This window comes from Zalophus californianus, chromosome X (assembly GCF_009762305.2).
Source record: "Zalophus californianus isolate mZalCal1 chromosome X, mZalCal1.pri.v2, whole genome shotgun sequence".
NCBI classification, from domain to species: domain Eukaryota; kingdom Metazoa; phylum Chordata; class Mammalia; order Carnivora; family Otariidae; genus Zalophus; species Zalophus californianus.
Window position 1 is genome coordinate 55,612,155 of NC_045612.1, and position 15,503 is coordinate 55,627,657.

General features: G+C 34.2%; 1 protein-coding gene across 1 annotated transcript; it reads right to left on the reverse strand.

The window, feature by feature from the left end:
• Positions 1-1,141: 1,141 nt before the first annotated feature.
• PABPC5 (poly(A) binding protein cytoplasmic 5) lies at positions 1,142-6,176 on the reverse strand. Its single transcript, XM_027607546.2, has 2 exons — positions 6,046-6,176; positions 1,142-5,497 (listed from the first exon to the last, which is right to left on the reverse strand). The coding sequence occupies exon 2, from the start codon at positions 5,355-5,357 to the stop codon at positions 4,209-4,211; it is 1,149 nt and encodes a 382-aa protein (XP_027463347.1). The 5' UTR covers positions 5,358-5,497; positions 6,046-6,176; the 3' UTR covers positions 1,142-4,208.
• Positions 6,177-15,503: the final 9,327 nt, after the last annotated feature.

Below are 15,503 nucleotides of genomic sequence, written 5' to 3' on the forward strand. Positions count from 1 at the left end.
CAATTGACTTTCACTTTTGAGGGTGAAAGTACTTGTATTTTTTTTTTTTTAAGTTTCATAGTAATTATATCCTCAGTATTTGTACATTGAGTTAGGTCTTTCTCAGATTTCCAATGGTAACTAGATTATCTAACTACTGACCATGCTCCTTTGGAGCCAAGTGAGATACATTAACTCTCTTGAGGCTCCAAGAAACCATTTGCTAGGTCATACTTTATGGGAAGTAATGTCCTAAAACATGTAAGAAACAATTAATTTCACATGCATAAGCATTAGTCTTTCAGGGGTTATTGCGATCATTTGATTTAATGTAGGAGAAGGACCTTGTGGAATAATCTTGGTCTTGAAGCTGCATCACATTAATTTATTTAAAAAAAGTTTCTATACAAATAGACTTTCATTTGAGTTTGCCAATTATTAGAAGCTTTGTCTAAGATAAACTCATCAATCAACTGTTGAACAATAATGAAAAGGAAAGCATGAGAAGTATAAAAGTATTGATAATACCTTAATGGTATAAGCACTAGTCTATGTCACCAGTAACACCACGTTAGAAGCAGCAATCTATGTAACTAGTCAGTTCTCAATTATTTCTTCATGGGATGAAATTTAATAAAAATGACTTATTCTGTAATGCATTTCTCTTGTGAAATTCTGAGAAGAGAATTGAAAAGCAAACAAATGGAGGGATAATTCAACAACTAATCATGGAATGATAACTAAACTCTGGGTATTAGTGTAGGTGCTGGGAACACATGTATCATCTATATTCAGTCATTTATTGATACATTTCTGACTAGTCCCTTAAATTAGGCCATTTATAGGTAAGATGGTATTCACACCATTCCTAAATATTCCCTTAAAGACACAGTATTAGTTATTTTCCCCTGTGCTGAAAATATCTTACACATGTGACATTTTATTTTTCCCCTTAACCATAGATACAACCAGAAAGGCACCAATATGTATGACATTTTCTGTACAGAAAAGTCTCACCAAAATAACCTTTAATATGATGGTTTACAATCACAAAGCAACATTCTTTTTTTTAAAGATTTATTTATTTTAGAGAGAGAGAAAGAGAGTGGAGGGGAGGGGCAGAAGGAGAGGGAGAGAGAAACTTAAGCACTGAGCGAAGAGCCCAAGGCAGGGCTCTATCCCAGGATCCTAAGATCAGGACCTGAGCTGAAACCAAGAGTTGGGCACTCAACCTTACTGTGCCACCCAGGCACCCCACAAAGCAATGTTCTTAATTTTCTTCTCCCTGGGTACATTTGAAGTTTTTACATTGACTTTTTTAAAAAGCTAAAACAAAACAAAACAAAACAAAAACAAACAAAACTTCTGTTAAGCAGTCCATTCTTAAGTTTACCATGACAATTAATAGTACTGTTTTACTAATTTTTACTAATTATCTTGTGCTAGGAAATGTTTTTAATGCCTTTTCACAATTTAAGCTGTTCAGTTGTTTTGCTCCCCCTTCAAAGCCTTAATTATTAGTCTATTAAATGTAGTTAAAAATGAAAAGTACAAGATTGGAAAACTACCCAGGTGTTTGTGTTCAAATAGAGATTATCTTTCCTTTATCTTTTCCCCCTTTTTACCAACTAAATTTAGAGTTTTTGACTATTTTGCAGTGTTCTAACATATGTTTTAACTGTCCATGGACATATTTTAATTAGTCCTTTATTTATACTGGCTGACTTCTTGAAAATAGTAATTATTTACTATTATTTAAATACTTGAATAATTTCCCAAAATGTGTTAAATGCTTATACTTGAAGATTTTTACCTACTAGAAATCTTCCGTGATTTATACTGAATCAAAGCATTCGTCAAGGTTTTAAGTTAACACTAACACTTCAAGATTATAAATTTAAATAAAAACTGGTAATGGGTAAAAAGGAGTAGAGAGTACGTATGGTAAATAATTACCAAAGTAACTATTTTAAATTTATTTGTTTGCACTGTTTTCATATATTTTAATGATCACAAGGGTATAAAGCAAGTGGGCTCAGAAAATATGAAAAATGATATCCCATTAGTTTTTAGTTTTACTTTTGTCAATTTAAGAATATATGTTGAATGTTTTTTCAGAATTTTGATACATATATCAATATAATGTGCATTTTAATTTTTCTAGCAGACTTAAGCTTTTATATGCTATAGATACTTCTTCTCAAGCTCATATAACTCATACTGTTTTAAGCAAGTTAATCACAACATTGTTTATAGATGTAGAAAACACTGAAAAACATAAATCTTATTCAATAATGTGCTACTTAGATAATCTATAGTACATCCATATAATGGAATACTGTGCAGTCACTAAAATGATGATACAGAAAGATATTTACTGACATAAAAAGATTATGTTTTAGTTTAAAATTTAACAAAACACAGTACATATAGTAGGTTTTTTGTTTGTTTGTAAAATATTGTGTGTATACATAGGAGAAAAGGCATGGAAGTATATGTATGCATTGAAAACACTAATAGTGGTTATCTCTGACCTGTGGAAATTTTACTTCTTTATAAATGTCTGCATTGTGTACATTTTTAAATGAGCATGTATTATGTATATGATCAACAAAAACAGTGATTTCCATTTGAAAATACTTGATAATGAATATAAATGTAATTTGTAGATAAACAATTACACAGAAAGAGATTTTTCCCATTATTTTATGGGCACATAGCTAACAAAATTGTTAACAAAATTATATATTTATATTATATATGTAACCTAAGATTTCTATATAACATAATAAAAGCCAATTAAGAATAGAGACAAAACATCTTCTTATGGTTGGATCTGTGATATGAGTGAATCCTATTTTTAAAAAAGTAATTATTTAAGTTTTACATAAATTAAGTAATAATTTCTCTACTTCCAAAATGGGTTTGAACACCCACATATTAAATGAAAGGCAATCTAAAGAAAACATAAAAGTATAATATGGATGGAAGGTAAATGGGTGAGGAAAAGAGGGGACTAAAAGTAAAATATGGAAAATCTGTAATCGAGAAATTAGAAATTACAGGCTAAATAATGTAACTGCATTATAGAACAGAACATTTTGTCACAAATTCCAAGCAGCCAGACATAAAGAGAACCATACTGGATTAATAGCTCTCATATAATAGATGGAGGCATATGATTTAATCAAGAGAGACAAGCTTTTCCTTACTTTTGATACATATGTGAATATTACCACAAGGATGTATTAAAAAATTTACAAGAGATAATGACAAGTTTAATATTGAAGATATTCTTCAATGTAGTTTTTCAACATCACTGCATGGATTATTTATCCTTATATTGACACTTTATAGAGGCGGAGGTAAAATTTTAAAATTATCTACAGGTAAAGGCAATTCAGTGCAGTTATTCATCTTTTTCATTATTTTAACATGACCCATCTATACTACTAGTTTAAAAAAAATGAGTGGCAAGAATGCTCCTTAGACTGTCCTCATATATTAAATCTCTCAGATTTTTAAGATGAAACTCATTTTAATAATGCTTAAAGTGTTAGTTTCCTAAGGTATTGATTGAGAAAACACCAATATGATTATTTCTCTGGGCATGAAGTTAAAGAAAACTCCCAACACTTAGTCAAAGCCACTGCCAACTCTGTGGTATGCCCACAATATATTAGAAAAGGGAAAAAAAAGTATAAAGAAACTCACATCTCTTTAAAATAACATTCACTTTAAATAATAAGGTAAAATTATGCACAAATGTTAAGTGGATCACATACATTTTCCCCTGCTCTACTGATTTTTCAAAAAGCAAGTAAAAGTTTTATGTGCGATAGATTCAGAAATAATGTCCATTCTGAGAATATTTTCACAGAAGCAATTACATTTAGTATTATAACTGGAATAAGGAAGGAACCTATGTTCAACCAATTACCTTACCTGGACTGGTTTAGGAAAAAAAAAACAGTATGTGGAGGGATGAATTTTATTCTACATATTTCTAAGGATATTTTATCAAAAAATAGTATAAAATGACAGTTTTACAATTAGAAATTATGTTCTTCACTAAAATGAACAAGGTTTTCTAGTTTTACTTTTTTTTTTTTCAAAAGAAAGTATTCACTTAAAAAAAATAACCTGGAATAAAATAACCTCTTATCACAAAGTAGCCCAAACTAAGTAGGCACCAGCTTAAGGCTGAAACAAATTGAGCATTCTTATTCTCAACACCTGCGCCTGGCCTGGCCCAGGGTAACATGCAGGGGCTTGGAGCCCACTGTGCGACCATTCATCTCATCCACTGCTTTGGTAGCATCTTCAAAAGAGGAGAAGCAGACAACACCAAACCCTTTGCCTTGCCCTACTTCCACCATCACTTTGGCCCGGCTAATTGATCCAAAGGAAGAAAATTCCTCCTTCAGTTTTTCATCATCGATGGTCTCATCCAGGTTCTTAATATAGATAGGCACCCCCGGAGGCCGACTTTTTTCTTTTAATCTCAGCCGTTCAAATCTTCGTCTTAACTCAGCCAATCGTTCAATTTTCTTCTGTGCTCGCCCTACATATAGAACTTTCCCATTGATGGATTTTCCATGCAGGTCTAATACAGCTTTTTGGGCAGCCTCGTGTGTCTCATACCTCACAAATCCAAAGCCCTTAGATTTCCCACTGGCATCTCTTATTACCTTAACACTCTCAGTTGGCCCATATCCACTAAAGATTTCCTTCAGTTTTTCGTCATCCATGTCATCTCCAAAGTTTTTAACAAAAACATTGGTGAAAGTTGCTCTATCCCTGGTTCTGACTTCAGCTGCCCGCTCTTCTGGGAATTTGAATCTGCCAACATACACCTGGCGGTTATTAAGCCGCACTCCATTCATGTGCCAGATGGCTCTATTGGCAGCGGCCAGGCTGTCAAAGTGCACATAGGCATAACCCTTAGAGCCATTGTCATCACATACGACTTTGCATGAGAGAATGTTCCCAAAAGCAGAAAATAAATAAAAAAGGGCCCTATTGTCTATGGATTTATCCAGGTTTTTGATGAATATATTTCCAACTCCAGACTTTCTTAAGCGGTCATCTGGCTGAGACCACATGAGGCGGAAAGGTTTGCCATTAATCAAATCAAAATTCATGGTATTCAGGGCCCACTCAGCATCTGCAGGAAAGCGGAAGTTAACATAGCCATAGCCCAGGGGGCTGCGGGTGACAGGGTCACGGCAGATTCGGGTGAAGCGCAGAGGGCCAGCAGGCCTGAACTTTTTATAAAGCATGTCCTCTGTGACATCTGGGTCCAAGTCACCCACGTACAGGGCAGCCTTTAGGTACTTCTTTTTCTTGCCAGCAGGATTAGGCTCTCCACTCCCCATCTTTCTGAGTACAGGGAGGTGGCTCTCTTGGGAGAGAAAAGAAGGCTGAATTCTCTAAGCTATGGGCCAAGCAGCTGTTCACAAACAGAAGAAAGCCAAGGAGAAGGAAGCTAAAAGCAGACTCAGAATCACTGTTGAGGCTGAGAAAATGAAGTTCAGAAACAGCTGGTCAGCAGGTTCAGAACAAACACATCACACAAAAATGCATCCCAATAACGAATCTGTTCTAAGGGGACTTATAATTTCCACCCATTAAGATTTAAAATCTGTTTCAAAAGCCAGTAGTAAGAAAGAAATTTCCTGTTCCCCATTTAATTGTAAGAAATCATCAAGCAGCTGACTGTCACCCCACATCCAGCATTGCAGACAGAGGCCTCGAGACGAGACCTGTTTTCTGCATAAACATAGGCCTCGAGCTCCTGTTGGCTTAAAATTCTATTAACATGGGCAGGGGCCAAACGTGTATTCCTCCGCCGGCTCCCTGGCCGGTCTCAGGCGGGCTCTCAGCTAACTAAGGCCGCTAAACACACTCAGCGTCAGCAAAAGGGCAGACTAAACACTTGGTGCGCTGGGGCCGGAAGGCAGGCTGCAGACGGCGGATCAGATCGTACAGAAAGACAGACAGACAGACACACGCGCTGGAGACGGGAGACCGCCCAGATACCCCAGATGCCCACCGGGTACGGACCGAGTGACGCGCGGTAATTTCAGCAGTCTGAGACTCGCGGCAGGTCCGGAGGGACTGACTAGCAGACACGCACTGGGTCAGCTCAGGCGGGAGGCGGTTCCGGACAGATGCGGGGCGGAGTCAGAGGAGAAGGGCAGATGCGCAGCGGGCGGGCAGAGCGGGGACCATGGACGTGGATTGCTCTCCGCAGGACAGACCGACCCAAGGACGAAAACCATTTAGCTGTGGTAGGGCGGGCGGGGCGTGAGGAAACCCGGAACCCTGCTAAGTAACTTCCCGCTTCCTCTGTGCCAAGATAAAAAAAAAAAAAAAAAAAAGCTTTTTCAATATTTTCTTTATTTTAAAATTTTATGTTTTTATTTATTATCTTAAAATATTAATTTTAGGCTGCTGATCCCAAAATCAAAGCGGGAGGTGGTCACCTAGGCAGAAGGAACTCTCATACTTTTTTTAATAAAAAATAATTCCCAATACTATTTCTGCTTAGGAAATAAGATACAGGGTTGCATACTTTCCTGGGTTAATTGGAAAGTCAGAATTGACAGCTGTACTGGATTCCCATTACAGTGCTAAATGATCACAGGGTCAAATAAAACACAGGGCCATGTTGTGTTTGGCCTTTATCCTTACTCCATTAAACTCCAGCATAATGATCACATTATCCCCAGGTAGTAGGCAGAATTCTTTTCACTGTTCCAGTAAGATTTTAATGACTGGAGAACCATAAAATGGTTTTTTATGATACCTTGTGCCACAAAACGTTGAAAATGTGCTGTCTCCATAATCACATATTACAAAATCTTACTGAAAGAGATAAAAACTGCAGAATCAATACAAAATGTGTGATTAATGTTCACAGATGAAATAAACATGTAAAAATATAGGCACTTTATGCATTAATTACTGATTATTTTTTAAGTTTTTATTTAAATTCCAGTTGGTTAACATACAGTGTTAGTTTCAGGTGTACAATATAGTGAGTGATTTAACACTTCCATACAGCACCTGGTGCTCATCACAAGTGCACTCTTTAATCCCCATCACCAATGTAACCCATCCCCCCAGTCACCTCCCTTCTGGTAATCATCAGTTTGCTCTCCATGGTTAAGAATCTGTTTCTTGGTTTGCCTCCCACTCTTTTTCTTTTCCCCTTTGCTCATTTGTTTTGCTTCTTAAATTCCACATATGAGTGAAATCATATGGTATTTGTCTTTTCCTGACTGACTTACTTCCCTTAGCATAATATTCTCTAGCACCATCCATGTCTTTGCAAATAGCAAGATTTCATTCTTTCTTATGGCTGAGTTATAGTCCATTGTATATACACAATCTTGTATATGATATATATAATATTCATATATATACATACCACCTCTTCTTTATCCATTCTTCAGTTGATGGACACTTGGGTTATTTCCATAATTTGGCTATTGTAGATAATGCTGCTATAAACTTCGGGGTGCATGTATCCATTTGAATCACTATTTTTGTATTCTTTGGGTAGATACCTAGTAGTACAGTTGCTAGATCATAGGATAGTCCTATATTTAACTTTTTGAGGATCCTGCATACTGTTTTCCAGAGTTTCTGCACCAGTGTGCATTTCCACTAACAGTGCAAGAGGGTTCCTCTTTCTGCACATTTTCACCAACACCTGTTGTTTCCTGTATTGTTGCTTTTAACCATTCTGACAAGTGTGAGTTCATATCTCAATGTAGTTTTGACTTGTATTTCCCTGATGATCAAGGATGTGAGCATTTTCTCATGTGTCTGTTGGCCATCTGTATGTCATCTTTGGAAAAGTTTCTATTCACATCTTCTGCCCACTTTTAAATTTGATTATTCACTTTTGGGGTGTTGAGTTGTATAAGTTCTTTATATATTTTAGATGCTAACCCTTTATCAGATATGTCATTTGCAAATATCTTCTCACATTCCGAAGGTTGCCTTTTAGTTTTGTTGATTGTTTCCTTCACTGTACAGAATCTTTTTATCTTGATGAAGTCCCAGTTGCTTATTTTTGCTTTATTTCCTTTGTCTCAGGAGACATATCTAAAATGAATTTGCTATGGCCTATGTCAAAGAGGTTACTGCCTGTGTTCCCCTTTAGGATTTTTATGATTTCAGGTTTCACATTTAGGTCTTTGATCCATTTTGAATTTATTTTTGTGTATGGTGTAAGAAAATGGTCCAATTTCATTCTTTTGCATATTGCTGTCCAGTTTTCCCGCTGTTATTTGTTGAAGAGACTTTTTTTCTATTGGATATTCTTTCCTGCTTTGCTGAAGATTAATTGATCATATAGTTGTGGGTTCATTTCTGGGTTTTCTATTCTGTTCCATTGATCTATGTGTCTATTTTTGTGCCAGTACCATATTGTTTTGATCACTATAGCTTTGTAATATAACTTGAAGTCCAGAATTGTGATGTCTCCAGACTTGCTTTTCTTTTTCAAGATTGCTTTGGCTATTTGGGGTCTTTTGTGGTTCCATGCAAATTTGGAGATTGCTTATTTTAGCACTCTGAAAAATGCTGATGGTATTTTGATAGGGATTTCGTTAAATGTGAACATTGCTTTGGATAGTATAGACATTTTAACAATATTTGTTCTTCCAATCCATGAGCATGGAGTGTCTTTAATTATGAATTTCAACATGAGTTTTCAAATTTAAACCATGGCAAGAAACAATGTTATAAGCTTAGACTCAACTCAGGTTTCCCACTATATCTCTCTCCTTAAAGTTTGTGAGAAATTGTTTTGGAAAGGACTGTTTCCTTCTCTTTGGAAAATCATCAATGTCTATAACACACAGCTCCTCATCTAGTCCTTTCCACAACCTCTCCCCTCTAAAAGAAAATCCAAACAAAACTTATATCAATACTATTATGCTGGAAAAGATCCTGGCAATAACAAAGAATGCAGGTGAAGGACATCACCCCAAAGGATGTTGTTTTAAGAAGAAATTAATATAATAACAGGCTAAATTCATGTGGTGCTTCATTTTTTACATCTTACATTTTCTATTAGACTGTGTAGCTGACTAAAGATAAAAATTTACCCTCATTATTTACTCAAATATTTAGTAAATTTCTTTATTGAGCTCTTGTGCTTGCTTTATAGGATTCTTAGGTAGGACATGGAGACCATGTGAGAAAAGGCAAATACAAACAAAAAATATAATAGAGATAGACTAACAAAAACTAGTATTACAGTATAACCACAGTGACCAACATGTAGAAACACTCGTGAACACCTGCTTAGCTTATTGTATTTTGAAGAAAAAAAAACAAAACATCTCTCCTTGTGACTTTAGTTAACAATGGGCTAGAATTTTGGACTGTTTTTCTTTATCTTATTTAAAAACATTATTTTACTGCAAATATTATATTAAAATAACACAAATCCAAGTGGATAATTCCCACAATATTATCACTGAGTCAAATCAATATTTTATTTTTATGTAATCATCTAAATGTTTTCCATATTCCAATTCATTTGTGCATATTTTCTCTAAGATTATAGATATGTTTGGGTTGTTAAATAATAATTATTTTCAAGATAAACTCCTTTCTATACTTATTTGCTATTTTGGGGTCATTAAAGTATAGACATTCTAAACTATAGTGAACTTTTTATTGGGTCAAAAATCAGAAATTTAGAACTGCTTTGAAATGAGTCAATTTTAGTAGTGTTCCCTCTGCTAGATGGATGTTTATGGGAAAAAAAACATTTTTACCTGTAATTTGTTTAATCCTTTTAAAATTTAAATTGAGAAGAATCTGTAAAACAAAAATTAGATATGGAACATTTCTCTATCATTATTATTATATATTCAAGGAAAGTTTAAAGCCTATTATAAATATGATTCATATATGAAATCCATTAAAAATCCCCACCCAGATTCCTAAGGCAATTGGTTGAAGCACATCTGAAGCTTTCCAAATTTGAGAAATATTTTGCATGAGAAAAGAATCCTGAACAACTGGCATTCTAAGTGCATCTCATCACATGTTGTTATTTACAGTTAATAGCAATGTGTCAGCATGCATGGAAGAAAAGGAAAGTTGGGAATTTATTTTTCAGCTTTGTCTTAACAGGCACTTGATTCTATGTTTCCAGTTAAAAGTATCAGCAGTACAAATTGCTGAGACTTCACAATGAAACTAAATTTGCTGCTTTCTTCCTTGCCTGGTACAGTATGGGGGTTGTAAATTGGCATGGAAATTTAAAGCAGGTTCTTGTTGGTGCACAGCACAAATTAGTTATATATGGGAATGGTAGTTTTTCATCTTCAGTTGTCTCTGATGCAGCTTCTATGAAATAATTGTTGTTCTGTTAACTGAATACCACTCTGTAATTGCAAAAAAAACAAAAAAAGTTGCAGCTGTTTTGTTGACATTCTGAATGCTTCTAAGTAAATACAAATTTTTTTATTAGTATTGTCTTTTTCATAGGTCTGAAAGTTTTCTTCTTGAGTGGAAGCTAGCTAATCTTTTGCTTTTGCCCATTTTGGATCACATGGATTATAACAGTATTTATATTTTCATATAGTTAGCTGATAAAAAGCTTTTGTCTGCACCCTGCATATTCATGATGAGGGTAATAAAAGTTGAATTGAGACTGTTTTCATCCATAACTGAAACTCAAATCTTGATCGATTGATACCAGATCTCACATAGCCCAGTCACATTTATAAAGTGAAGAGTAACCAGTCTATTCACAGCATTGGATTAGTAGAATCAAACATTTTGAAAAGTCTGTCCTTGAAGGACTAAGGGAAAAGTATGTTCTAATCTTTACATGAGGAGTCTACATTCTTTAACTCCCATTACCATGTAATGGCAGTTATATTTGCAATTCCCACATTAAAGAAGACCTGAAAATGTATCCCCAAAAGTGTGAACTTAAAATACAAGACTGCCATATTAAATTTTTTGTTGACATTAGTCCCAGCAAAGGCTCTGGAAAAACATGCTGGCTGTAAATGTCTTCTCCTATTTATCTGAATATGGATTTCTTAGGAAACTTGACTTTCCATTAAAGGTATTTTTAATTAATTGGGCCAACTTCTAAAATGTATGCCACATTTAAAATCAGGTATATTTTCCTATATTATAGTTTGTTCCTTTATAAAAGTCAAATAGACCTAAGGGAAGAAGACACATAAAACTTTGTATTTCAGTATGAGTTATCTGATTTGAATTTGATTTTTCTTTACAAAACCCTAACTCATTCATTAGAGTCATGTTTATCTACTTAACAGTTTAGGGAACAATTTGGCAATTTTGTGTTTTTTTGAGATTATTGTTCTATTAAAGTGCCAGTGTTTTTGTAATTTTACATGCTTTTGTGATGGAGTGCTGTTTTATTATATAATTTTGACTTGGATTCTTTCCATTTGCATTTGTTTATGTAATTTCAGGAGGAATACTGAGCATCTGAGTCCTGGATGATACTAATAAATTAATAATTGCAGAGGTTTTAAAAAAATTTGCTGCTTTCTTGAGTGAAGTCTGGGATGACTGAAAAAAATATTATAAAGTTAAAACTTCATTACCTATTACTTGACTCATACTTTTTTAGATACAGGAAAATTGCAAGAAAACAATTTGATGTTGAGAATGTGATATGAACAGGCATTTTTATAGTAGGTTTTGGAGCCAGTAGTGATTCTTCTTTTCTATTTCCAAAAATTTTATCCTGATAATCCTGAAGGACATTGATAAGATTAATTATCAAAGAATTATTAATTTGTGTTTATTAGAATATACTTACTAAAGTGAGAAAGTGGCCAAAACTAGAAAAGTTTCAAAAGAGTTTACAATGGAACAGAATTAATTACTCAGCCATCAAAAATTTGCCATTTACAGTGATGTGGATGGAGCTAGAATGTATTATGCTAAGCAAAATAAGTCAGATAAAGACAAATACCATGTGATTTCACTCATATGTGGAATTTAAGAAACAAAGCAGATGAACATATGGGAGGGGAGGAAAGACAGAGTTTAACAAACCATAAAAAACTCTTAAAGATAGAGAACAAATTCAGGGTTGATGAAGGGAAGTAGGTGGGGGAATGGACTAGATGAATGATGGGTATTGAGGACACTTGTTATGATGAGCACTGGGTGTTGTATTTAAGTGATGAATCACTGAATTCTCCTGAAACTAGTAATGCACTGCATGTTAACTAGAATTTAAATAAAAATTTGAAAAAAAAAGAATGTGCTGAATGGAAAGTTTTTGAGAATATTTTATTTAATAAAAATTGCAAAGTACTGAAAAAAGAATTAATGCTAAATTGTTAATAAATCAGAATGTCTTATTATTCAATATTTAACCAAAATTTCAGTATTTTTAAATTATAGAACTATATCTTAGATATTCAAGGTAGTAACTATAATTCATACATTTATAATCCTAGGGGACTTTTTCAAAATTAACACAAATGTATTAGTTTAATATAATTTCTTTTTTTCATTTGTAACATGAACTAAATCTCTGTTGAATAAAAAGTCATATCCTTTTGATTCTAACCATTTTGAAAAGTATAAGGTAATATCTCATTGTGGTTTTGATTTGCGTTTTCCTAATGGTTAGTGAAGTTGAACATCTTTTCATGTGCCTGTTGGCCATGTGTATGTCTTCTTTGGAAAAAAAAAATGTCTATTCAGGACTTCTGCCCATTTTTATTTTTTTCTTTTTTTTAAGATTTTATTTATTTATTTGACAGAGAGAGACACAGTGAGAGAGGGAACACAAGCAGGGGGAGTGGGAGAGGGAGAAGCAGGCTTCCCGCTGAGCAGGGAGCCCGATGTGGGGCTCCATCCCAGGACTCTGGGATCATGACCTGAGCTGAAGGCAGACGCTTAACGACTAAGCCACCCAGGCGCCCTCTGCCCATTTTTAAAGGTAATATATATATACTATATATATATAATATATATATTAGTATTATTTGGTATATTAATGGTTTTATATATATATATATATATATATATATATATATATATATATTGAGTTGTGTTTTTTATATATTTTGGATTTTAACCCCTTAGCAGATATCATTTTCAAATATCTTCTCCTATTCAGTAGGTTACCCTTTTATTTTGTTAATGGTTTCCTTTGCAGTGCAAAAGCTTTTTGTTTTGGTGTAGTCCCATTAGTTTATTTTTGCTTTGGTTTCCATTGCCTGAGGAGACATATATAGAAAAATGTTGCTAAGGACAATGTCAAATAAATTACTGCTTGTGTTTTCTTCAAGGAGTTTTATGGTTTATATGTCACATTTAGGTCTTTAATCCATTTTGAGTTTATTTTTGTGTTTGGTGTAAGAAAGAGGTCCAGTTTCATTCTTTTGCATATAGCTATCCAGTTTCACCAAAAGCATTTATTAAAGAGACTGTTTTCCCCATTGTATATTATTGCCTCTGTCAAAGATGATTTGACCATATAAGTGTGGATTTATTTATGAGCCTTCTATTCTGTTCTATTGATCTATATGTCTATTTTTGTATCAGTACCATACTGTTTAGATTATCATAGCTCTGTATTATATCTGGAAATATGGGATTGAAATAACAAGTGTTGACAAAAATGTGGAGGAAAAGGAACCCTTGTGCACTGTTGATGGGAATGTAAATTGATGCTGCCCATGTGAAAACAGTACGGGGGTTCCTCAAAAAATTAAAAATGGAAATAGCATATGATCCAGTAATTCCACTCCTGGGTATTTACCCAAAGAAAAGAAAAACACTAATTCCAAAAGATATATGCACCTTATGTTTTTTGTAGCATTATTTACAATAGCCAAGATATGGAAGGAAACCCCATGTCTATCAATAGATGAATGAATAAAGAAGTTGTGGTATGTATAGACAAGAAATATTTCTTAGTCATAAAAATGAGTGAGATCTTGCCATTTGCAATAATATGAATAGATTTAGAGGATATATTGATAAGTGATATAAATCAGACAGCCAAATACCATATGATTTCACCTATATGTGCAATCTATAAAACAAAACAAAACAAGTGAACAAACACTTTACAATACAGAGAACAAACTGAAAGTTGCCAAAAGGGAGGTGAGTGGATGTATGGGTGAAAGAGATAAGGGAGATTAAGAAGTGCAAACTTCCAGTTATAAAATAAGTAAGTCATGTAGGTGAAAAGCATACCATAAGGAATAGAGTCAATAATATTTTTATAATATTGTTTGGTGACAGATGGTGCTACAGTTATTGTGGTGAGCACTAAGTAATATATAGAATTGCTGAATCAATATGTTATACACTTGAAACTAATATGACATTATATGTTAATTATACTTCAATAAAAATAATAAAAATTAAATTTAAAAGACAAAAAACTGCAAAAATATGCATTCTGTAAAGAAATCTGAGTATTAATAAACAATACATTATGTAACAACTTTATATATATTTAGGTTTTATTGTGTCTCCTTAGGATGCTTATTTTAAGATTTTATTTATTTATTTGACAGAGAGAGACACAGCGAGAGAGGGAACTCAAGCAGGGGGAGTGGGAGAGGGAGAAGCAGGCTTCCCACAGAGCAGGGAGTCTGATGACGGGCTCAAGTCCCAGGATCCTGGAATCACCACCCCAGCAGAAGGCAGATGCTTAATGATTGAGCCACCCAGGTGCCCCCTTAGGGTGCTCTTTTAATTAGATCCTCTAATTTTAAAATAAATGTAAAGACTACTACTTGTGAATTTATGCAACTGATATGTAGTCACAATCTAGCCTATCTAAAAGTTTATATAGCATATATGATGTTGAATCAAAGTATTTTCTGTTATGATGCACTAAAATAGGGTAGGAGTATCACCTACTTGGCAGATAGTCTCAAATTTCTTTCTCCTCACTAGGGTCCGTTTACTGAACAGATGTCTCATACAGGAAAACACACACACACACACACACACACACACACCATACTCTGATTAAAACATTGAGTTATAGTCATTTTACTTGATTTATAACAAGAAATAAATATTTTAAATGTAAATTTTGTGCTATATTCTTGTTTTTTAAATTATGGTTAAAACAGACAAAGTTTACCATCTTAATGAGTTTAAGTGTACAATTCAGTGGCATTAACTATACTCACATTGTTGTGCAACTAACACCACTATCTCCAGAACTCTTTTCATCTTGCTGAACTGAAACTCTCTACCCATTAATTTATGCTTTAAATGACACTTTAACATATGTTAAGCCATTTCTTTTTTTTAAAGATTTTATTTATTTATTTGAGAGAGAGAGAATGAGAGAGAGAGAGAGAGAGAGAGAGAGAGAGAGCACATGAGAGGGGGGAGGGTCAGAGGGAGAAGCAGACTCCCTGTCAAGCAGGGAGCCGGATGCGGGACTTGATCCCAGGACTCCAGGATCATGACCTGAGCTGAAGGCAGTTGCTTAACCAACTGAGCCACCC